Source organism: Sus scrofa, chromosome 9 (genome assembly GCF_000003025.6).
Source record: "Sus scrofa isolate TJ Tabasco breed Duroc chromosome 9, Sscrofa11.1, whole genome shotgun sequence".
Classification (NCBI taxonomy): Eukaryota; Metazoa; Chordata; class Mammalia; order Artiodactyla; family Suidae; genus Sus; species Sus scrofa.
Genome location: NC_010451.4, coordinates 7,736,572 through 7,759,752, shown reverse-complemented (window position 1 = coordinate 7,759,752; position 23,181 = coordinate 7,736,572). Strand labels below are relative to the sequence as shown.

At 56.3% G+C, this 23,181-nt stretch overlaps 1 protein-coding gene and 1 long non-coding RNA gene across 12 annotated transcripts in view; one reads left to right on the top strand and one right to left on the bottom strand.

Moving 5' to 3' along the window:
• Positions 32 to 23,181, bottom strand: part of P2RY6 (pyrimidinergic receptor P2Y6) — a 51,270-nt gene continuing 28,120 nt past the window's right edge. For 3 of the 11 annotated variants that reach the window (XM_021102027.1, XM_021102028.1, XM_021102029.1), the window contains 3 exons: positions 15,559 to 15,710; positions 2,487 to 2,548; positions 32 to 1,329 (listed from right to left, as the gene is read on the bottom strand). In XM_021102027.1, coding sequence (XP_020957686.1) covers positions 303 to 1,329; positions 2,487 to 2,548; positions 15,559 to 15,710 — 1,241 coding nt within the window. In that variant the 3' untranslated portion in view covers positions 32 to 302. 11 annotated transcript variants of the gene reach the window in all.
• LOC110255395 lies at positions 7,708 to 23,177 on the top strand. The gene is made up of 4 exons (XR_002335528.1): positions 7,708 to 7,910; positions 12,897 to 13,111; positions 15,946 to 16,094; positions 22,897 to 23,177. It is a non-coding gene; the product is annotated as an uncharacterized LOC110255395 (long non-coding RNA).

Here is a 23,181-nt window from a genome sequence, read left to right as displayed (position 1 = left end):
GTAACTCCACGGCACGCAGCAGACTCCTCGGTTACGGTGTTTGTCGCACTATATTTGTGTGAGCAGCTTTGCTCCGACTCTCCATGGCTTCCTGGGACCTTCTGGAGAGCTAGGCCCAGGCCTGACTTTCTCTGTACCCACAGGGCCTGCTCCAGAGAAAAGGCTTAATAAATAGCTGAAATATGGGGGGCCGTGGGGACCTCACTCCCTGCCCAGCTGAGGGTCGGCGGGGCTTCCGGTGCCCAGGCCACAGGGGCAACCACAGTGGCTGCTCCAGCCTCAGGTGTCCTGCACCAGAGGACTCAGCGACCCTGTCGCTGCCACTTGGCTGTGAGTTTCTGGAGCAGCTCTTGCGGCCGCCGGCGGAACTTCTTCTGGGTGAAGTAGAAGAGGATGGGGTCCAAGACGCTGTTGGCACTGGCGAAGGGCCGAGTGCCCTTGTAGGCGGCCGCGAAGGCCTCCAGCACCGGGCAGGGGACGCCGGGCGTGGAGCGCACCGCCAGGTAGGCTGTCTTGGTGATGTGGAAAGGCAGGAAGCTGATGGCGAAGGCCGCTGCCACCACCACAGCCATGCGGGCCGCTTTGTCACGCCGCTCCTGGGCCACAGGCCCCGCTGGGCCATCCCGGCGGCACAGACGGCGGGCCAGGCGGCAGTAGCAGGCCAGCAGGGCGCCAAAGGGCAGCAGGAAGCCGATGACCGTGAGGGCCATGCCATAGGGCATGTAGTGGGTGGCAAGGCTGGGCGGGCTCAGGTCGTAGCAGACGGTGCGGTTTCGCTGGATGCCTGTGGCGGCAAAGTGGGCTGTGGGCAGGCACTGGGTTGTCACGGCTAGCCACACGGCCCCGCACACTAGCCAGGCGGCCCGGCGGCCCCCGCGCTTGTGCCACGGGGCCAGCGGGTGGCAGATGCCCAGGTAGCGCTGGAAGCTGATGCAGGTAAGAAAAAGGATGCTTCCGTGCAGGTTGGCGTAGAACAGGAAGCGGACCAGGCGGCAGGCGAGGTCTCCGAAGGGCCAATAGTCACCCCGGGCATAGTTGTAGATGAGCAGGGGCAGGGAGCAGGTATACAGCAGGTCAGCCAGGGCCAAGTTCAGGGTGTACACAGCCGTGCGGGTCAGGGCCCGGCGGGACGTGCATATCTGGGCGATGACGCAGGCGTTCAGGGGCAGCCCAGCCGCCAGCACCACCGAGTACACAGGTGGCAAGAGCAGCCGCTTGAAGTTCTCCTGGTAGACGCAAGTGGTGGGCGGGAAGCTCAGGGCCCGGCCTGTGCCGTTGTCCCACGCCATGGCCATGGCTGTTCCGCCGGGCCTCCTACATCCAGAGGGGCTGGAAGCAACACACAGCCTGTCAGTCCGTGACCACACGCATTGTCCCTCCCTGGGCCTGCATCTCCCCACCTGAGCCATCTCTGATGCGGGCTGTTCCCTGGAAGCCCCCCACAGACCCCACTTTTAAGGTGACCTGGAATATAAAAAATCTCAAGCTCGGGAGAAACCCAATTCACCTTTTTTGTTTGTTTGTTTTTTAGGGCCGCATCTGCGACATATGGAGGTTCCCAGGCTAGGGGTCGAATTGGAGCTGTAGCTGCTGGCCTCCACCACAGTCACAGAAACAGGGGATCCGAGCCGCATCTGTGACCTACACCACAGCTCAGGGCAATGCTGGATCCTTAACACACTGAGCGAGGCCAGGGATCGAACCTGCGTCCTTACGGATACTAGTCAGATTTGTTCCTACCGAGCCATGACCAGAACTCCCCAATTCACTTTCTAATATTCATTTCCCACCAACTTGCTGGTGAATTTCTATTCATCTTTCAAAACCCCAGCTAAATATCTCTTCTGTAAGTGGAGATTGACAGACTTTGGTTTGAAGCCCAATTCTTTTTTTTTTTTTTTTTTTGCTTTTGAGAGCCGCACCTGTGGCATATGGAGGTTCCCAGGCTAGGGGTCAGTTGGAGCTACAGCTGCTGGCCTATGCCACAGCCACAGCCACAAAGGATCCGAGCCACGTCTGCAACCTACACCACAGCTCATGGCAACACCAGATCCTTAACCTACTGAGCGAGGCCAGGGATCGAACTTGTAACCTCATGGTTCCTAGTCAGATGTGTTTCCGCTGCACCAGGACAGGAACTCCTGAATCCTAATTCTGCTACTTACTAGCTCTGGGACCTTGGGGAGTGATGCGATATACCTTATCTGAGTCTCAGTTTTTCCCATCTGCAAAATGGGGGCATGATGCACCCACCTGTCAGGATGTCATGTGGTCAGAGCCTTCCCCGGAGTTCGGAGACTGTGGTCGTGGTGGGCCTGTCTGCCTATCTCTTCCCCACAGATCAGGAAGCTCCCGGGAGAAGCGCCAGATCTGGTTCCTCTCTGTGTTCAAGACCCAACCTGGGGCCCACGCAGGGAAGGCCCTGGTAACTTACTTAACCAACATGAGCAGAATGTCCACACTTCTGAGCTAAGGACAGTGCCTACCTCTTCAGCCTGGACTCCGCCTTCCAAAGCCATGGTCCTTCTTTTGGGAGCAGTCTTCTTATCTGTAAAATGGGGGAAGGTGGTGATACAGGAGTTCCCTCAGCCTCCTTCCCCTGGACAGAGGGGATCTGGCAAAGCCCCTGGGGCCACAGTGCCCCCTGGTGGCCAGATTGAGAACAGCTCCCCCCAAGTCAAACGGCTGCAGGATGAGTGTCTCCAGCTCCTTTACAAAGAGGGAAATCCAGGCACAGTGAGGGCACGGACTGCTCAGTCTTAGTGGGCTGGAAGCAGATTCAGAACCAGAACCCAACTGCCTGATTCAGAAGAGGGAACTTAGTGTGACCCATGGGAACGGAAAGTAGAGATTAAAAACCCAGCATCAGAGCTAGGCAGGCCTGGCTCAAATCCTGGCTCCCCTGCTTCTATGCTGTTCTGCCTAGGGGATGTCGCTTGCCTTTTCTGGGCCTATGGCCTTATCAGTAAACCTGCCACAGACCTGATATACAGTAGGTGCTTAATAAATGCCATGCCATGCCATTGGGCCCTGTACCTTGCCCCTCCACTCACCCCTTCCGGCTGGGTTTTGGGGAAGCCAGCAGCACAAATGCTTTAAGAGGCTCCCTGGTGGGATAAGTGGGACTTGTGGGTACCTACTTCTCAAGTGGCATTTCCATATTTGCTGGTGTCCAGAGAGAACCCACAGCTTAAGTCTAGCAATCCTGTAAGGGAAAGCCTTTGGGACAGCGAAGCAAATCGCCCCCTCTCCCTATTTTACAGACAGGAGAAACTGAGGCCCAGAAAGAACACAAACACCTGCAAAGGCACTCAGAGCGAGGAGATAGAGGGTTGAGGCCAAGATACGGTTCTGGTCCAGATGCCCAGGTTCGAATCCCAGCTCTGCCACGTGTGAGCTGTGTAGCCTTAGGCTCATTACTCAATCTCTGTGCTCCGCTTCCTCATCTATAAAATGAGGTGACGTAGTGCCTGCCTCTTAGGTTTGTTGGAGGATAGTGCCTGGCACAGGGCAAGTGCGAACATTCCTCTTAAATGTGAACATTCCTCTTAAATAAAGTTATGGGATTTTAAAAAGTTATATTAGAGCAAAACACAGCTCCTCAAACTAATTTCTCCCAGCTTAAATTTTGATTCTGATGAAAACACTTTACCTAGATTCGGGGCAACTGCAAAGTGAGAATGACTGGGTTTCTCTAGCCTCTATCCACACACCACATCACCTGTAATTATCAAAGACTCTTTGTGGGGCTACAGCCCACGTGCTCAGAGTACTGGGCATACAGCTAGGCGGTTAGACATGAGAGGGGGGCCAGAGGAGGAGCTTGCTGGTCCCCCCACTGTTACCCAGAAGCCGAGATCGGTAGAGGCAAGAGAAAGTTCATTCATTCATTTGCTCAGGTCATCCTTTTTTTTTTTTGCTTTTTAGAGCTGCACCCATAGCATTGGAAGTTCCCAGGTTAGGGGTCCAATCAGAGCCACAGCTGTCAGCCTACACCACAGCCACAGCAATGTGGGATCCAAGCTGTGTCTGTGACCTACATCACAGCTCAAGGCAACACCAGATCCTTAACCCACTGAGCGAGGCCAGGGATCGAACCGGCAACCTCATGGTTCCTAGTCAGATTCCTTTCCGCTGTGCCACACAGGAACTCATCCTTTTTTTTTTTTTTTTTTCCCCATTTGTTTCTTTCTTCTTCTTCTTCTTTTTCCAGAGCCACACCTGCAGCATACTGAAATTCCCAGGCTAGGGGTCGAATCAGAGCTGCAGCTGCTGGCCTATACCACAGCCACAGAATCACCAGATCCAAACCGCATCTGTGACCTACACTGCAGCTTGTGACAATGTTGCATCCTTAACCCACTGAGCCAGGCCCGGGATTGAACCTGCATCCTCGTGGATACTAGTCAAGTTCTTAACCTGCTGAGCCCCAGCAGAAACTCCCCCAGCCATGCTTTCATTCATGCACTGGCTCTCCTGTTTTCAGATGCTAGACAATTTAATGGCTACTCACTGTCTGCTGAATGCATGGGCACAGTGTATGCAGATGGGGTGTAGACAGATACACAAATATTCACAGACGTACATGTGTCCATATACATACGCTAGTCTGAGGGGGCTGGCTGGTGTGAGCCAAAGGATAAAAGTCACTTTTCAGAGGAGGATGAAGGAGCAAGTTCAAGGTGACTGAGGAGGACTTCCATGGGGGGAGAGGGGTGTGAGGTGCCCTGGGGTGTCCCCAGGTGGGGAGAAGGGGGCCAGAGAGGAGAGCAACCTCGAGGCAGAGGCAGGGAGGTGAATGGTGGGAGGCGAAGCAGATGGAAGGAAGCGAGCTGTGCCCTTGAACTCTCCTCGGGGGTCTGCCCCCCCCCCATTCCTGCGAGAGCCCTCTGCCACCGGTGACTGAGTCTCCCGGTGTCTGCGGCCTCCTACGCCCTCGTGAGCCTGGTCTTCTCGGAAGGAGGCAGGGACCGCTCAAGAGGATCAGGCCAGCCTTCGCGTCTGCGCCAGGAAAAGCAGTCCCGGCTGTGGCCCTGGCTTCTGGATCCACGCTGCCTTCTGAGGACCTAGGAGGGGTGAGCTGGCTTCCCACCTCCAGGCTAGCGCTGGTTCCCGGGAAGGGCTTGTGTGGTCTTGCCTCCAGGCGGCAGCTGACATTGGCTTCCTGGAGCTCTCACATTGGTCACTCACCCTTTTTTTTGTCTTTTTGTCTTTTCTAGGGTTGCACCTGGGGCATACGGAGGTTCCCAGGCCAGGGGTGGAATCGGAGCTCCAGCTGCCAGCCCGCACCATAGCCACAGCAACACAGGATCCGAGCCACGTCTGTGACCTACACCATAACTCATGGCAACGCCAGATCCTTAACCCACTGAGCGAGGCCAGGGATTGAACCTGCAACCTCATGGTTCCTAGTCGGATTCATTCACCACTGAGCAACAGGAACTCCTGTCACTCACTCTTGAGCCCTGTGCCCCGGACCAGCTCAGACCCCAGCTTCTTTCTGGGCCTCAGATGCTCTGTCTGCGGTTGGTGGTGGGGCCCCTCTAGCAGGTGTTCTGACCACATCGTCCCCGCATCCCTCTGCCCTTTGAAGAAAAGCTCAAACGCTTGTCCTGACTTTCAAGCTCCCTGCCGAGCGCCCCAGCTCATCTGAAATAGCCCAGGTCCCTCCGCTCTGCCCTCCTCTCTTGCCCCACTGTTCCCGAGACACAGACAGGGAGGGCCACACAGCCATTCCCAGCCAGAGACCCGGGCTTCCTCGCCAGCCCCCGTCTTTGCCATTCCCTTCAGCCAAGGTGCCGCCCAACCCACCTCTTTTCCTCTGAACCCTCGGTGTCCATCAAGCTCTAGGTCCAGTCTTACAGCTTCCTTTTCTGATCCCTTAGTTGGGTGGGATCCCTTCCTCTCCACCCACCCCCCAATTCTGTGGACCTCTGTTAGGTCAGCGCCGGGCCCGGCCCGCCTGCCCCTCCCCGCACCTGCCCACGGCCCCCGAGTCACACCAACACTCACAGGCAGCCTTCCTGTCCCCGAAGCACCTTGGTGGCCCCGAGTGGGATGGGTCAAGGGGGGAGGCCGGACACGAGGCTCTCGCGCTTCTGCTCTCACCAGGACTGGGGCACCTCTGAGCGAGCAGCGCCCTTTGTTTCCTGGCAGGGCTGCCTCTGCCTGAAATAGCCCCTGCGGGGGCCACCCCTCCCCGCCACCCCCCACACCAGAGCCTGACGGAAACTGAATCTGAGGAGCACGGAGGCGGAGAAAAGGTCTCCTTCCTGGAACCCTCCCCACGCCAGCAGAGGAAAGAGGAGGATGAGGGCAGGGAGGGAGGTGCCGGCGGCCCCGGGGCTGCGGGTCTGAGGCCAGCGCCGCAGACCCAGCAGCCTGCTTCGTCCCCAGCCCTCTCCCTGTCTTCTCATCTGGCAAATGGGTAGCTGGGTGATTACACCTCAAAAGCTGTAACCCCAGCGCCATCTCCCAGTGCCCCCTCCCTGCAGCCCCCCTTTCTTCATTCACTCAGGGCTCTTTCTTGCCTCTGGGGGGCAGTCCTCGGCCCTCGACGGCACTCCCTTGTTCGCTCCCTCCTTCCCTCGCCTCCTCTTCGCCGCCAGCAAGTATTGAGCAGCGACTCTATGCCATCAGAGCCTCCCACGTGCCCCTGCAGTCACTGCCCCTCCCAGAGCTCCCTGGGAGGGAGGGGTGGGTTGTGGGGACCCAGAGGTGATGCCCCGACAACTCGGCCACGTGTGACCCTCCCTGCCCGTGCCAGCCCTCCCTGGTCCCCCAGGCCCTCCTCACCACCGGACCAGGACGCCGACCCCAGTGGTGGGGACAGTGTTGAGGGGGCCACCTGGAGGAGGTGGGCTTTCATTTGGAGCAGCCGAGGGGACTGTGGGGCGGGGACAGAATGATGCAGGGAAAAATATCACTGGCCAGGGAGTGAGAGGCCCAGGTTCTTGTCCCACCCTGGCACCTCCTCCCCGTGTGACTCCCTCTTGGAGCCTCCTTGGTACAGTGCGGTCCCGCAGGTGGGCGGCCTGGCAAAGGGAGAGAGGACCCCCTCTCTACCCTGTCAGGGATAAGCACAGACCTCACCCGCAAACCCATTTTACAGGCAGGCGGTTGAGGAACTGAGGTGGGACCGAAAGTTTACGCCAAATGGAGAAAACCCAGACTGGAACTGCCGGTAAACGCTCGGTCAGCTGTGCCGGACTGACCACCTACTGCTTATTCAAGTCTGTGCTAGGAGGTCGCTTGTGCCAGCGGAGAGCCTGGACCTCCGGGTCTGATGTGATCTGGCCCGGGCTCAGGAGGGCAAGGAGGCCTGGCCTTCAGCCCAGCAGCTGGCCCTCCGCTTGACTCCCAGGATGGACTCCTGGGATCCCCCTCCACCAGCGTGTCTGTCCCAAGAATGGGAGGAGCTCTGAGGGCTTCCTGAAGGTGTCAGCCGCAGGGCAGGGCCTGGGTCTCAGTTCCTGCCACGTGGGTGGAGCCCGGGAGGGACAGCTCGGGTGACAGGGATCCTGGGGGCATCTGGGAGGGAGGCACCTGGAAGGGCTCCCAGAGAAGGCACATGGGCTGCTGGGCGGGGGGAAGGTGTCCCCGCTGCAGTGCCAGGATGCAAGTTTGATCCCTGGCCTGGCACAGTGGGTTAAAGGATCCAGCTTTGCCACAACTGTGGCATGGGTCACATCTGTGGCTCGGATCTGACCCCTGGCCCGGGGAACTCCATATGCTGTGGGACTGCCAAAAAAGGAAAAACAAAATCAAGTGACATGAAATAAAATAAAAGGCTGCGGGAACTTGGACACATAAAAAGCATGAAGAGGGCAGGCCAGGCCGGGGCATGGAGGCAGGGGACGAGTCTACCCTGAGCGAGAAATGAAGAGCAAGTGTCGCCGCCAGAGCGTGGGGTGAGTTGTGCGAAGAGGGGCTCAGATGGGAAGCCCGAGGGGATGGGCCTCAAAACCTCAAGCAGAGCCCAGGGGCCACTGCTCTACTCCCAAGCCTGCCGGGGCCCCCGGCTGCCAGCCTGCCCCCGCCCCGGGCTTTCCGGGGGCCTTTCCCGGGCTGCCTCCTCTGCCTGGGACACTTCCACGCACCTTCTCTGAATAGCTGCACTGTTCGTGTGGTTTTCTCATCTGTAAGATGAGAGGGATCACTGGTGCGGACACAGGCTGCTGTCAGAACTAAACGAAACCATGTGTGTGGGCCGCCCTTGCAGCCAGCGTTTGTCAGGGCAGTGAATCAATTCCAGGCCCTGCCCTGGGCTCCCTCGGGTCACCCTAGTGTCCGGTGGTTTCAGGTCTTCAGCACCAGGTGACACTGATTTCTCAACCGCCCACCCCGTGTCACATGTTTCACCTGCAGTTCTGGGCAGGCAGTCGTGGGGTGATACTTTGCATGGTACCCATAAAGGAACTAAGGCTCAGGAAGGGCTAGTGAGTGTCCTGAGGTGTCCCAGTCTGGGGGCACTTCAACAAGATCTTTCTCACTCTACACCCCCTTTTCCACTGTCCCCCAAAGTCCCTGCTCCCCTGCTCCCCACTCCAGAGGATTCCGCCAGGAATGTCTTCCCTGCAATAAGGGCCTTTGGCCAGGAGATGGCGCCAGGAGACTGCCCGGGGCAGCAGGGGGGGCGGTGGGGGGCAACTGATGAGGGCTGAGGGCAGGTCAATACACAGAGGGGGCCTCCCCTGCAGGGCTGGCACCGAGCAAGCTCAGAGCTGGGTTCCCAACCTCAGGTCCTCCGGACCCAGTTCCCAGCCCTTCTCCCACTTAGGCCCAGATGAAATCAAGCCTTGTTCTCAGATCCCACATCCAGTCGATACGGCTCTCAGGAGCCACCGGGGACCCTGGCAGGGCGCAGGCCTAGTGTGGAGTCTGTCCGGCTGCCAGGGAGCATTTCCCTGACACCAGGCGTTCAGCACCCACCTCCACTCCAGGTGCACCATCGGGAGGAACACTGACGCCCCTCACCCCGCAAGGGGTCAACCTCTGCTGGTTCCGCTTTCAATTCAGGTTTCAATTCAGGCAACAAGGCACGGGGTTGGTTTGCGCCTGCAGCAGAAGCGATTCCGTTTAGATGGAAGGAAGAGCTGACCGGGGCCGAAGCTCCGTGGGCTGCTCGGATCCTATGGTCTCAGGATACCCATGACTCTGCAGCCTCTTCCCATCCCGAACCCGTCCCCACGGCCCTCGTATCTGGAAGGGATGAGGAGGCCTGACAGCCAGAGGTAGGAGCTGGAAGCCTGAGTCACCGTCTGCCAGCCAGCCAGGAACCAGTTCAGACCAGGCTGGACGTGGGAAAAGGCCTCCTAACCTTGGCCTGCCTGCCTTCTGGGAAACACGGCCTGGAAACCCCCCTGTCGGCCCCTGGCCTCCGAGCTTAGTACCAAGGGCACAGGATGACAGAGATCGAGACCTGGCTTCCTTCCCCTGAGGAGTCAGACAGCCTACGATTCATCACCAACTTGCTGTGTGACCCAGGGTGAGCCACCTACCCTCTCTGAGCCTGAATCTCCACCTGAAAAATGGCTTGATGCCCGAGGCCAGGGCCTGCCTGGCACCCAGAAAACTGAGGGCCGAGGGCAGAGCCACCCCCTCCTGGAGGAGTTTTGGTTTCACCTGTGGTATCCGGCTGGCCACACAAGCAGACAAACTTGGCAGAGGAGGGCACAGGGAGGGAGGGAATCTGATTTCTCTTCTCTTTTTCCACTTCCCCTTCTCACCTCCTGCTCGATGGGAATTAAAGCTGGAACTGAAACAATCCATTTTGAGCGCAAGGAAGGGGAAGCTGCAGCTTCAGGGAATGTGGGGGTTGAGGCTGCTCCCCTCAGTTTTTCTCTGGCCTCTAGAGGTTGGGCGCAGCAGACACCTGCATCTCCTGCGGCTCTGCTCTGCCCCAGGCCCCAGCTGCCCATCAGGGAGTTCGTGTTCTCCCACCCCAGTCGGGGCAGATGTTGTCAACGTGCCAAAATGCTTCCCAGGCTGCCTCTCATTCACTCTTCACAGCGACCGCCCCACCTTGTAGGTGCGGAAGCTGAGGCCTGGCAAAGCAAGCAAGAGGGTCTCTCTTGGGCACACGTACGACGAGGTCTCAGATCAGGGCGACCTGGTGGGCAGAGGGCTGAGAAGTCACAGGGCAGCCTCAGGGTGAGGAAGTGTGGCCTGAGCACAGGGGCCCAGAGAGCAGCGGCCACAGGCAGCCCTGCCAGCAGAGGGACAGTTCACAGCGGCCGGCTTCCCAAGTCCAAGGCCCTGGGGCTGTAGCACCTCCTGCCCAGGGCCCTGGGAGATCCCAGACCTTCCAATAAACCCCTGTCCCTGGAGCTGGTATGAGGGGGTCTCTGCTCCTGGCCTGGACCCCCAGGCTGTCCCTATGGAGACATGCCACTTGGAGTCCCTTTCCAGAAAGAACCCGCTGCTTAGCTGCAAGGAGTGCAGCTGGCTGACGGCCTCCCCTGGGGCCTTCAAGACCCGCCCCTCCTCCCAGATAACCAGGCTCCCGTCCACGGGGGAAGAGATGGCCCCGGTCCAGCCACTGGCCTGTCTCACAGGCCATCATTGTTCTGTTCCTCTGTACTTTCTCCCACCCAATTCCCGGATCCTTCTCATAATGACGGCCTCCCCTCCTTCCTCTCCTGGAGTCTTGAGGATCCAGGAGTGGTGGGCCTGTGACCCAGGCCTGCCGATGAGACAAGAATGGGCGCCTCAGGCCCTGAACCAGCTTGGGATCGGGTGGGTGACCGTCACTGGGTGTCTCAGATTCTGGAGCTTTTGCTGGAACGTTGAGCCTGGAGCTGCTGGAGGCAGGGGAATACGTGCCAGGCACTGTCCTATGGCTAAAGACACTACCACCAGGGAGGAGAGTGTCCAAATAAAGCCAAAGGATGGCAGAGTTGAGAGGCGGGAACATGTAAGTCCCTGAGAACACCCTTGAGAGCCTGGATCCAGCTATACCTGAAGCTTTACTTTTCACTGGATTTTTTGAAGGCACGAGCTGATAAATTCCCTTTTGGCCTCAGTCTCTTTGACCTAGAACTGCCACTTAAAATCAGAAGTCCTGTCTATAGTCCTGCACACCCGTGCCTCCCTCTCCTCTTTCAACAGCCTTCGTGACCACCTTTGGCCTGATACCCCTCATATACCTGCGGAGGAAGCTAGAACTGGCTATGTACATGGAGGCCACCAGCAGAGGGGCAGGCAGGATGGAGGGACTGTCAGGTCAAGCCTGGCCTTCGTGGGGGCAACAGGAGGAGCCCCCCCTCCATTCATTTTCCATGAAGAAAGCTCCTCTTCCATCAGCTTCCACAGTAATCGCTGCGCCATCTCAGTAGCTCCTGAGAAGGAAACTAGAAATCTCAAATCCAGGCTCTAGTCCTAGATGCATCACCCACTGGCGGTGTGGTCCTGGGGAGGCGACCTTAGCTCCCCAAGCCTCACTTTCCCGAACATCGTCACTGCTGCAGTTTCTCGGTCACTCAGCAGGTGCTAACCCCTGAGCTACGTGCTTTTGAGGCAGAATCTCTTTTGCTCTTACGGCAGCCCCATATGGCGGCCTGTTTACCCCCATTTTACTAATAAGGAAGGAGGCTTAGAGAAAGCTAGTGACTTGCCCAAGGAGACCCAGTGAGTCGGCAGTGAGCCAGGACTAGGACAGAGATCTGAATAATGACAAAGTCCACACTCAGGAAGAGAGAGAACCGTTCCCTGGGGGAGAATCGAGGCCAGAGAAATCAGGACCTCCCCCAAAGTGCCAGTAAATCCACCACTCACACCCTGCCTTTCAGGACCACAGTAGCCTGAGACAGGACAAAGGAATGGGGACTGGGAGTCAGGGCCGAAAAGAACTGCTCAGGGGGCACTGCCAGCCAGACACCTGTCTCTAGCTGTGGGAGGAGCTGGGGACAAGGTCTGCTTTCCCTTTGAGACCTGAGAGGCCAGCACAGGCTCCAGCTCCCAAGAGGCACTGGGAAGTGCTGAATGAAGGGACCCAGTTGATAAAGATGAGCCCCAGGGCTCTGTCCTTGGTGCTGCCGGCAAAAGAACAGAACAGAACAGAATAGAATGGGATGGGATGGCATGGCATGGCATGGCATGGCATGGCATGGCATAGCATAGCATAGCATAGCATAAAATAGAATAGAATAGAATAGAATCGAATCTTTGGCTTGGCTGATGACAGAGAAGACGTGTCTCAGGGGAAGGAAGGTAATGGCTGCAGGCGTAGCACCGCTGAGTCTGCCTGCGTTCCCCCAACCCCAGACCCTCAGGAAGGGCAGGCCACCAAGTACCTGAGTGTTTACCATGAGTTATGGTCCTACCCATTTCACAGACAGACACGGAGGCCCCCAAGGTAGGCAACTACATCCACAGGCAACGTTTGTGTCCACAGAAAAGTTCAGAGGACCCCTCACCTCCCACAAAAGGCAGCCCTCTGCCTTGGCCCTGCTCTGACCTTCTCCAGCACCTAAGCCAGCCTGGCAGAGACAAGGGACCCAACTGGGCTCCGGAGCCCAGGGGCAATGACAAGGCTCTGAGTCCTGGACCCTCATGCCCAGAGAGGCCTTAAGAGCATCTGACCCAGAGCTCCCCCAACCCTTCAGGGAAGGAGGCTCCCTGAAGCCTCTCTGACAGGCTTGTCTGGCTCCTGCTCACATACTCCCCATGACAGGGCGCTCACTCCTTCTCTCCCGGGGTGCGGCATCCCCCCTTGAAAAAAGCTCATGGAGATGTACACTGTGTCACACCAGGCCCTCAGAGCTGTCCCTGTCACTGCTTCCATCTCCCAGCCTAACCTGCCTCCAGAGCCCCCGAGCCTGGCTGCCCCCAACCCCCCAGGGCACCCTGAAGAGACTGACCCAGGACAGCTCATCAGTGGATCTTCATTCCACCAGGCAAGCCCAGGGCTCTCGTCCAGGTCCCGGGACCTGCTGGGGGAGCCCATTTCCAAACCCGAGGACGAAACCCTTGGCCTCAGTCCGGCTTCATTTCCTGTCTGGGGCCTCTTCCCCACCTTCGGATGGCAGCCACGTGGAACCAGGGCCTCCCCTGTGGCCAAAACAGTGTGGGAGAGGCAGCACTTCGTGGGCATCTGAGAAGTGGCCTGGGGGTAAGAGATCAAAGCTGGGGTATCTCCCGGGCTCAGCATGTGATGTGGGGGTCCCAGCAGGTGGCACCAGGGGTTCTGCTGTGGTGCATGGTGTTGTGTGTGAGAAACACAGGACAGACTTCACCTCCTTCAGGTGGGCTCTCAAATGACATCTTGGCGAGGCCTCCCCACCACTTTAGAGAAAACTGAAAGCTCCCAGCTGCACATGCCCCTCCCGCGCCCTTCCTGCTCTACTCGCTGCCTTAGCAGGTGCCGTCCTTTGCCTTTTTTCCTTCCGTCTTTCTTTCTCTTTGTCTTTCTTTCCTTCCTTCCTCCCTCCCTCCCTCCCTCTCTCCTTCCTTTTTCTTTCTTTCTCTTAGACACCACTAGTTTATTGGTCAGGGGAGAATGTAACATCCTTTAATGTGTTATTTTATTTATTTGCTTATTGTCTGTCTCCTCCTACCAGAACAAACTCCATCAGGGCAGGGGTCTTCATGTTTTGTTTACCACTGCATCCCTAGTGGCTAGGACGGTGCCCGACACATAGTAGGTACTCAAGAAGTATTTGTTGAATGGATGAGTGGATGAATGGATGGATGGATGGGTGGGCGGATGGATGGATGGATGGGCGGATGGATGGATGGATGGATGGGCAGGTGGATGAGTAGGCAGATGGGTGGATGGACGGATGGATGGATGGGCAGGCGGATGGGTGGATGAATGGATGAGTGGATGGATGGGTGGATGGATGGATGGATGGATTTCTAGGGGTAGCTCAAGAACAGAGAGGATACAGGAACAGAGGTCGACTGGGGGGCATAGGGGACTTGGCTTGAGGCTGTGTTTATATCTGAAGCTGCAGCTGGTACTTGCAGTATGTGTTTACTGGGGATTGGATTGGGGGCTTTTAAAGACCTCAGAGCTGCCCGTGGGGCTGCCTCTAACTGCGTGTGCATGTGCGAGTATGAGCTTCAGGCTGCGGGCGGTCCCAGCTGAGCAGGGTGAAGAGGAGAAGTCCTGGAGGGCCTGGGCTGCCAGTCTCTCCCTCTGCTCTGTCTGAGGCCTCTGCCTCACCCACCTCCTACTCTGGTCCCGCTCCACCCTCTCTCCCTGCAGGGCCCCCCAGCCTGCACACCACCTCTCCCTCCGCACTGGGGCCTCTGATTCGGAGGCCTTCAGCTCCCTAGGCCAGCATCTTCCTGGCCCCTCTTTCCTCCTCTACCAGCCTCACCTCCACCCCAGGACCCCCGATTCCTGACAACACAGCCCATGCATTTGTATCCCGCATTCCTGATGCCAACAGTCGGCTCTGTCCTGCACTGTCGAGCTGAGTGTGGCTGGAGGATGTGACTCGGCCCAGGGGCCCGAGGCGCCACGAACTGGTCACCAGCCCGCTTAGCCAGGCTCCCAAACTTTGCCTGTCCTGGAGCAGCCTCTTTGCTTCTCGTCCACGGCTTTGCCCCACCTTGTCAGCCCTGTCCTCAGCCCCGACAGCCCTCCACTCCTCCTTCCCAGCAAAGGAAGGCCTGTCGGAGGGGCTCCTGCAATTTCCCAGCCACCTCTCTCCTCATTCCTCCCGGGCCCCAGGCCCCCTCCTCCTGTGCGACCCCAGCCCTGATCCCACCCCCTGCCTCTCCTTCCCCTCAGCCCGTGACATTCCACCCTCATCTCTCCTCTTAGCAACCCCTCTTCCTTGACCCTGCGTCTCTCCTGCTGTGCTTCTCTGTCCCTTTACAATCAAGCTTCTAGAACAGTCCTTGCTGCTCTGCCTCTACTTCCCCCTCTCTGCCTCCCTTCCTCACACCCCTACCATCAGGCCCAGGGCGGGGCAGAGCAGGGAGTCTTTGGGCCCAGCCCAGGGAAGGGGAGGGGCACCATCTTTTTGGGTGAGGCTGGTGGGATGGGGCCGTGGGAGCCAGGGACTACCGCACACCATCAGTCTCAAAAATGACCTTGATGCAACCAGCTTTGGGGAAAAAACAGGCCACTGCCAGGTGACTTCTGTTTGGTGTGTCTTCCCCCAGCCCCCCCCCGCCCCCTCGAGGCTGGTGCGGGGCTGGGGGAGGGAAGCTTCCGTGGCTTCTAGCAAACAGCCTGGACTCTGCTGGGAATTTGGGGTGGGGCTTGGGGTGGGCCTGGCACATTCAGGAGGAGGTCTATTTAGGTGAGAACTGCGGGATTCTGGGGAGGGGTAGGTGAGGGCACCGATACCTCTGCAGAGCTCTCGATGTCGGTTTGAGAACATAGCAGTGTCCGCGCCACAGGACAGGATGCGCTGCCGATCGTGGGGTAGGTCGGGGCGAGGGGCCCGAAGCTCCCAGCATCTCCCCATGTCATACGAAGCACGAGGAGCCACCTCAGAATGGGATTCTGCTCAAAGCCCCCTGGAAAGCCCAGACTTCTTCAAGCCCCATTCATTCTAACCCTCCCCTCAGTCCCATACACTCTCCCCAACCCACCCCTACCTCTGGGTGAGGGCCAGGTCCGTTAGAGCCAAAGGTCCATTCCTGGCATCCGTACCCCTCTGCCACATCAGCGTTTCCTCCACGGAGCATGGTTTCTGTCCGAGCTCCGCAGCTTATGGACAGTGCCTTGTACCTCTCTGAGCCTCCGTGTCCTTAATAATAAAATAGAGATAACAACGCCCATCTCACAGCACTGTCGGGGCTTAATGCAGTAACGGAGCTAGAATACGCAGCCCAGTATCTGGTGCAAGTAGCTGTTCCCCAGGGGGGCTCCTATGAGTGCATATAGGTTTATCACAGACCAGATGAGAAACGGCCTCATTTGCAGCCTTGCTTATTTACTCATTCGCTCCCTCCCTCATTCATTCATTCGACGTGCATTTGCAGGAAGCATTACAACGTCCAGGACTTCATTGGGTTCTGGTCCCTGTCCTGGAGGAGCCCAGCTAGTGGGAAAGACAGATGGAGAGGTCTCTGAGAAGACGGAGGAGGTCCCTATCCCTGCCTGGGGTATCAAGGAAGGCTCCTTGAAGGAGGTGATTTTTTTTTTTTTTTTTTTTTTTTTTGCCTTTTCTAGGGCCGCACTGCAGCACATGGAGGTTCCCAGGCTAGGGGTTGAATCAGAGCTGTAGCCGCCAGCCTACACCAGAGCCACAGCAACGTGGGATCCGAGCCGCGCTTGTGGCCTACACCACAGCTCACGGCAATGCCAGATCCTTAACCCACTGAGCAAGGTCAGGGATGGAACCCGCAACCTCATGGTTCCTAGTCAGATTCGTTAACCACTGCGCCACGACGGTAACTCCTGAAGGAGGTGATTTTTTTGGCGGACTGTGGACAGGAGGGGAAGGGTGTCCTTCACAGAGGGGCCTGCTGGAGACACGCCGGCACAAGCATCCGCTAGTTTTGTGTTGCAGGAGCCGAGGCTGAGAGGTCCTCAGAGCCAGGTCCCCACAGCCCTCACTCAAATGCCAGACTATAAATCGGCTTCTAAGTGGTGGGCGTGGCCAAGGAGCCCTCGATGGCTTGTAAAGCTGGGCAGAGGGGTGATCAGATTTGAGATTTAGGAGGTTCCACGCGCTGCTGGGTGGAGGATGGATTGGATGTGATTAGAGTCCAGGTCAGAGTCAACAGCCTGCAGTGGCCGGGACAGGGAGGCAGCAGGGCCAGCTGGTGGGAGGGCCAGTCAGGGCCTTGAGTGCCTGGCTCACAGCAGCCTCTTCTGCACACCCTCCACGAGCCTTGACAGCCCTGCGCTGCAAAGTCAGACCGGAGGGTCGGGTTCTCAGGGATGCCCTGTTCCAGTCTTCAGAACACGGGGGACTCTGAGGCCCACGGCAGGGAGCAGAGGGTCTCCAGCCCTGCAGGGCCCCTGGGGGGCCTCTGCCCCGAATCTGTTCCCAAGCCTGCTGCCCATCTGGGTCTCCTCTGCTGGGGAAGCCAAGCTGTGCCTTTGGGAAATGACGGGGACTTGGAGGCGTCTGGAAGGATGCCAGGTTCTGGCGGCCGCCCACCCCTTCTGTCTCCGGGGGCGGGGCCCTTAGAGCTTCCGGGTCCTCCACTTTCACATCCGGGTCCTCCTCTTTCACATCCGGGTCCTCCTCCCCTCTTTCGCATCCTTTTGGCAGCTCAGGAAACTGAGGCCCAGAGAAGGAAGGCCCTGCCCCTTGGGATACACACAGCTCTCTGGGCCTCGGCCTGGGGATGGATGTCAGATGTGGGGACAGAAGACTTGGGTCCTGGTCCGGGCTTGCTGCTGGGCGGCTGGATTCACGATTCCGGAGGACACTCAGCGCATGAGGGCACACTTCCCTGCCACGCCAGCCCCTGCACGGCTGGCCGAGAGGACAAAACGGGAAGGAACCATCCTCCCAGGAACCAAGGGCTGGGCTGGGCTGTTCCCTTCTTTGGTGGAGGAGCCCCGGCAGGTCCACTCTGCCCAAGGGAACAAGTGATCTCATCAGCAGGGCTCAGCCAGGCCGTGCCTCGGCCCAGCGGCTCTCCAGGATGGGGTGGTGAGGAGGCCCGGCTCTCATCGCCGGGCCCTGCAGACGTGACCAAGCCCCCAAGGGTCTCGCCTTGTGCTTGTCCTGGGCCCCAGCCGGGGCGGGGGCGGGGGGTGCGCCGTGGGGAGGGTATGGGACCGCATGGGAGAGACGGACGCGACCTGGTTCGAGGTCAATGCCAAGGGACTGCTACCCTCCGATCTCACTGGAGAGGCCCGGGGTGGGGGTGGGGGAGGCAGGGCCCATTCGTGGCCATTTGGTGGGAAAACGGAGGCCCCACTTGAAATCCGTCACCAGGCCCTGGCGTTTTTCCCTCTGCATCTGTCGGACGGCCCCTCCTCTCCCCCTGCGGTCCCAGCCTCTACCCAGTCAGCGGGCACCTCCGGCTCAGCCCCCCACCTCCCCGGCCAATCCGTCCCCTTGCCGCAGCTAGAGAGGTCCTTGCTCAGCAGAAACCTAACCTCGCCACTCCCGCCTAAGCATGTATGGCTTCCCAGTTCCTAGATGAGGGCGAGCCCGGCCGCCTGACCTCCCTGTCCTCCTCACCCACATTCCGGCCCCTGGCACACAGCCCACAGGGCCAGTGTGTGCTCCCTGGAGGCCCAGCCAGGGCTGTTTCTGTCCCCAGCTCGCCCTCTCCCCACACTGCAGCTGGCAGGCTCCCGCTGTGAACCAGCGACACAGGAGACCCAGGCCCTGCCCTGAGGAGTGCAGTGCAGACGGAGGCAGATGTCCTGCTCCAGGGCCCAGGAGCCCAGGCGGGGTGGGATGGTCTTGCACGCAGGGGAGGCTCGGCGGAGGAGGCAGCAGCAAAACCGCCAGGTGCACACAGAGGCCAAGGGTGTTTCAGGCAGAGAAAATGCACAGCAGAGGCTGGAGGAGGCAAGTGGCAGGACAGCGACCACAGCGGGAGTGGCCAGTGTGCCAGCAATGTGGTCAGAAAAGAGGCTCAAGGTAATAATAACAACAACAATACCAGCTAGGCACATGAAAAGATGCTCGACATCACTAATTATTAGAGAAATGCCAACAAAACTGCAATGAGGTCCCACCTCATACTGGTCAGAATGACCATCCACAAACAGCAAATACTGGCGAGGGTGCGGAGAAAAGGGAACCCTCCTACATTGTTGGTGGGATGTAAATTGGTACAACCACTATGGAAAACAGTAGGGAGGTTCCTCAGAAAACTCAATATAGAACCACCATATGATCCAGCAACCCCACTCCTGGACACATAGCCAGACAAAGCTCTAATTCAAAAAGCTACATGCACTCGCATGTTCATTGCAGCACCATTCCCAATAGCCAAGACATGGAAACAACCTAAATGTCCATCAGTAGATGAATGGATTCAGAAAATGTGGTACAGGAGGTCCTGCTGTGGTGCCACAGGAGTAACAGCTTCTCTGCAGTGCCAAGACACAGGTTCCATCCCTGCTCGGCACAGTGGGTTAAAGGATCTAGTGCTGCCGCAGCTGTGTGTGGGCCACAGCTGCAGCTGGGATCTAACCCCTGGCCCAGGGCACCCGAAAAAGAAAAAAAAAAAAAAAAGAAGTGGAACATATACAACGGAATACTACTCAGCCATCAAAAAGAATGGAATAATGCCATTAGCAGCCACATAGATGCAACTAGATTCTCATACTAAGTGAAGTTAGAAAGAGACAAATATCACATGATATCACTTACATGGGGAATCTCAAATATGGCACAAATGAATCTATCTGCAAAACGGAAATAGATAAAGAGAAGAGACTCGTGGTTGCCAAGGGGGAGGGAAGGGGGAGTGGGATGGATGGGGAGTTTGGGGTTGGTAGATGTAAACTATTCCCTTGAGGATGGATGAGCAATGAGGTCCTACTGTCCAGCACAGGGAACTATATCCAGTCTACGGGATAGACCCTGAGGGAAGAGAATATGCGAAAGGGAATGTAGGTATGTGTATACACTGGGTCCCTTTGCTGATTTAGCATTGTAGATCAACTATAATTTTAAAAATGTAAAAAGACAAAAAAAATAAAAATAAAAAAATTAAAAATGTAAAATAAAAAAGAGACACAACTCCAAAAAAAAAAAAAAATGACACAAGCACGGAACTCTTACTGTGCGCCAGATGTACAATAAATTTATCCCTCAAAATGATCCTGTGAGATAAGACTGGAATTATCTCCACTTTATGCCTCAAGTGAGAAAACCAAGGCAGAGGGAGGTTACCTTTTGCCCTCCGCATCTCTTCCACTGACTGTTGCTGAGCTGTGTCCTTTAAAATGATCTGGTAATAGGGAGTTCCCATTGTGGCTCAGCGGGTTGAGAACCCGACTAGTATCCATGAAGATGCAGGTTCGATCCCTAGCCCCGCTCAGTGGGTTAAGGATCTGGCATTGCCGTGAGCTGTGGTGTAGGCCGGCAGCTACAGCTCCAATTCGACCCGTAGCCTGGGAACTCCACATGCTGCAGGTGCGCCCCCCGCCCCCGAAAAAGAATAAAAAGTCCAGTAATAGTTAAACAAAGTACTTTCCTGAATTCTATGGGCCATTCCAGTGAATTATTGAACCCTAGGAGGAGGCCGTGGGAGTTCCTGACGTAGAGTCAGAAGTACAGGAGGCCCAGGACTTGTGACTGATACCTGAATTGTGGGGGTGGTGGCAATATTGTCTTGGGGGACACAGCCCTTATCTAAGGGTCCTAAGGCACGAACCCTCAGAGCTGCTGGCGGAATGGGCTGGTGTTAGGAGGAAAAAAACCCCACTGTTTTATTGCGAGTAAAAACAGTTCGTTTGATATTTTCCCACCAAAAAATGATTCAAAAGGTCCGTTGTAAATCAATTATGTAAATCAGGTATGCATATTTTACCACAATAACAAACAAAAAACCAAAGACAAACAGCCCTGACCATGACATCTGTGTCAGGCAGGCAGGCTTCCTGCCTCTTATAGAAGATGTGAGTTGCCCCAGGTCTGGGTTCCTGTCTTGTAAGGCAGCTCACTGCTCCGGCAGGTGTCATCTGACCTTGGCGGCCCTGTGGGATCGGGGTCCGGAGGAATCAGTGCCCATACGGATACTCTCCCTGCCACGACTGATGTGCGCAACTCTGTCTCTGATCAGCAGTCGTGGGCCTTCTGGCAGCATCCATGACTGTACAGTAGCCTAAGGTGTCGGCTCCTAAGCGTGGCCTTCACAGCTCCTGATGCTCTCTGCATCGGAATCTCAGGTGCGAGAGATAGGAAATGCGTTTTTTGGACAATTCATAGGATTGCCAACTCAGGCTTGTGGGAATCTTGCCTCAGAGCCACGCCCTGGAAGAGCTGGTTTCCCTTAGGAGCTAGTACTTCCCTCCTTTTGGAGGCTGCTTCTCCCTTTTCACTCCAGCAGCCAGGAATCTCGAAGTCAAGTTTCCTTGCATCCTACCCTAGGACCAACCTTAGTCTCAACTTCTTCCTTTTCTTGTCTTTTTAGGGCCGCACCTGCGGCATATGGAGGTTCCCAGGCTAGGGCTGAAGAGGAGCTGCAGCTGCCAGCCTACATGACAGCTGTAGCAACACAGGGTCCGAGCTGCATCTGTGACCTACAGCACAGCTCAAGGCAACACCAGATCCCCAACCCACTGAGCGGGGCCAGGGATTGAACCTGCATCTTCATGGATACTAGTTGGGTTCATTACCACTGAACCACAACGGGAACTCCTTCACTTCTTTGTAACTGTATATTCTTGCTCCTGATATTTTTAAAATTAAGATGTAATTCACCCACCTTAAAATCCACCCTTTCGAAGTGTACAATTCCGTGGGTTTTAGTATATTCCTTTTGTGCATTCTTAAGACCATGCAACCATCACCACTATCTGCTTTCAGAACATTTTCATTACCAGAAAAGAAACCCTGCTCCCATTAGCAGTTATTCCTCATTCCTCTTGCCTCTCGTCTTGTGGAAACCACTTATCTACTTTCTGTTTAATGGGCTTTCCCATTCTGGACATGTCACATCAATGAAATCATATAATAGGCATCGTTTCGTTACTGGCTGATTTCACTTAGCATCATGTCTTCGGGGTTTATCCAGGTTGTAGCATGGACCAGAATTTCATTTCTATGGTTGCATAGTATTCCATGTATGGACGTACCACCTTTGATTTACCCCGTCATCAACTGCTGACTATTTAGATGGTTTCCGCTGTGGGGCTATAGTGACTCACATGGCCATGACCATTTGTATACAAGTTATCACGTGGATACAGATGCTCTCCGTTTTCTCGGGTACATACCTAAGAATAGAACTGCTGGCTCATGTGGTAACTCTTTCACTTTTTGATGAACTGACAAAGTGGCTGCACCGTTTCCTATTCCCACCAGCCATGTAGGAGGGTTCCAATTTCTCCACGTCTCCCCCACGCTTGTTATTGGCTTTTTCCTTATAGCCCTCCTAATGGGTATGAAGTGGGATCGCATTGCGTTTTCATTCCCTCAATTATTCCTTTTTACGTTGTCATTTATATTTTACCTTTTCCGTTTCTGTGTTTCTGATCTGAGGCCTTGTGGAACTAGTAACCCATGGGGTAGGAGAGTCGTGGGTTTCAGGGCCAGACTGTCCTGGGTTTGAGGCCCCCTCTGCTTCTCTTAGCTGTATGACCTTGAACAAGGCATGTTCAACTGTGAGCCTCAGTTCCCCTGCTTACTGAAGGCGGGTTACAGTATTAACCTTTCGTGGTCACTGCTGTTACTGTAAATCAAGATACATCTACAGTAAAGCCACAGCGTGGGCCTGGCACAGAGTAGGTCCTCAATGAATCTCACTCGGTCTGAGCGCCTGACAGGGAGCTTTCCAGCTTGATCAGGAGACCGAACCTGGGCACTGCTCAGATTTTAATCTATCATCTGCTTTATTCCAGCACCCTTCTACAGCAGAGGTATTTCAGGCTGCCACCTGGGTTTCTATTGTCCTTTGTGACATGAGAATGGAGCCCCTAATGTCAAGCGCTGGTGCTTCTGGAGGGTTCATTCTAACATCTTACGAGTTTTGTTTCTTGCCTCGACCATGAGACTAGCTGCTACCTAAAGGAACATCTCCTCCCTTGGATGGAGGCTCTTGCCGGGGTGAGGAGGGAAGTGAACAAAAACTTCCGAAGAACGTGTGAGTCATATTATGTGCATTACCTTATTTCATCCACTCCGTGAACTGGCCAGACAGGTTCTATTAGCCCATTTTACAAATGGGAACACTGAGATTCCAGGAAGTTAAATAGCTTGTCTGAAATCACAGAGCCAGCAAATGCTAGGGCCTGGATTCAAACCCAGCTCTGATTTCAACATCTGGTTTCTTTTCCCTGTACAGTGTCGCCCAACCCAGCCTGTCCCCCAGCAGAAGGGGAACTTCTGGCCGACCTGATTCCTGCCCTCCTGGCTTGCCACAGACAACGTCATCCCTTTGCAAAGAGATCTGCCTCTTAGATGCCACGGACCAGTTCACTTCTGAGGCCACGGAACAGCCCCTGCTCTGTCCCAGGCCATGAAAATGGGAGTCAGGATGCCAGGCTCTGCCTCCATGACTACAGACTTAACGCACGCAGGCCTCAGTACCCAGCCTGTAAGTCCTCTAAGCCAAGGGCCGGATCTACTC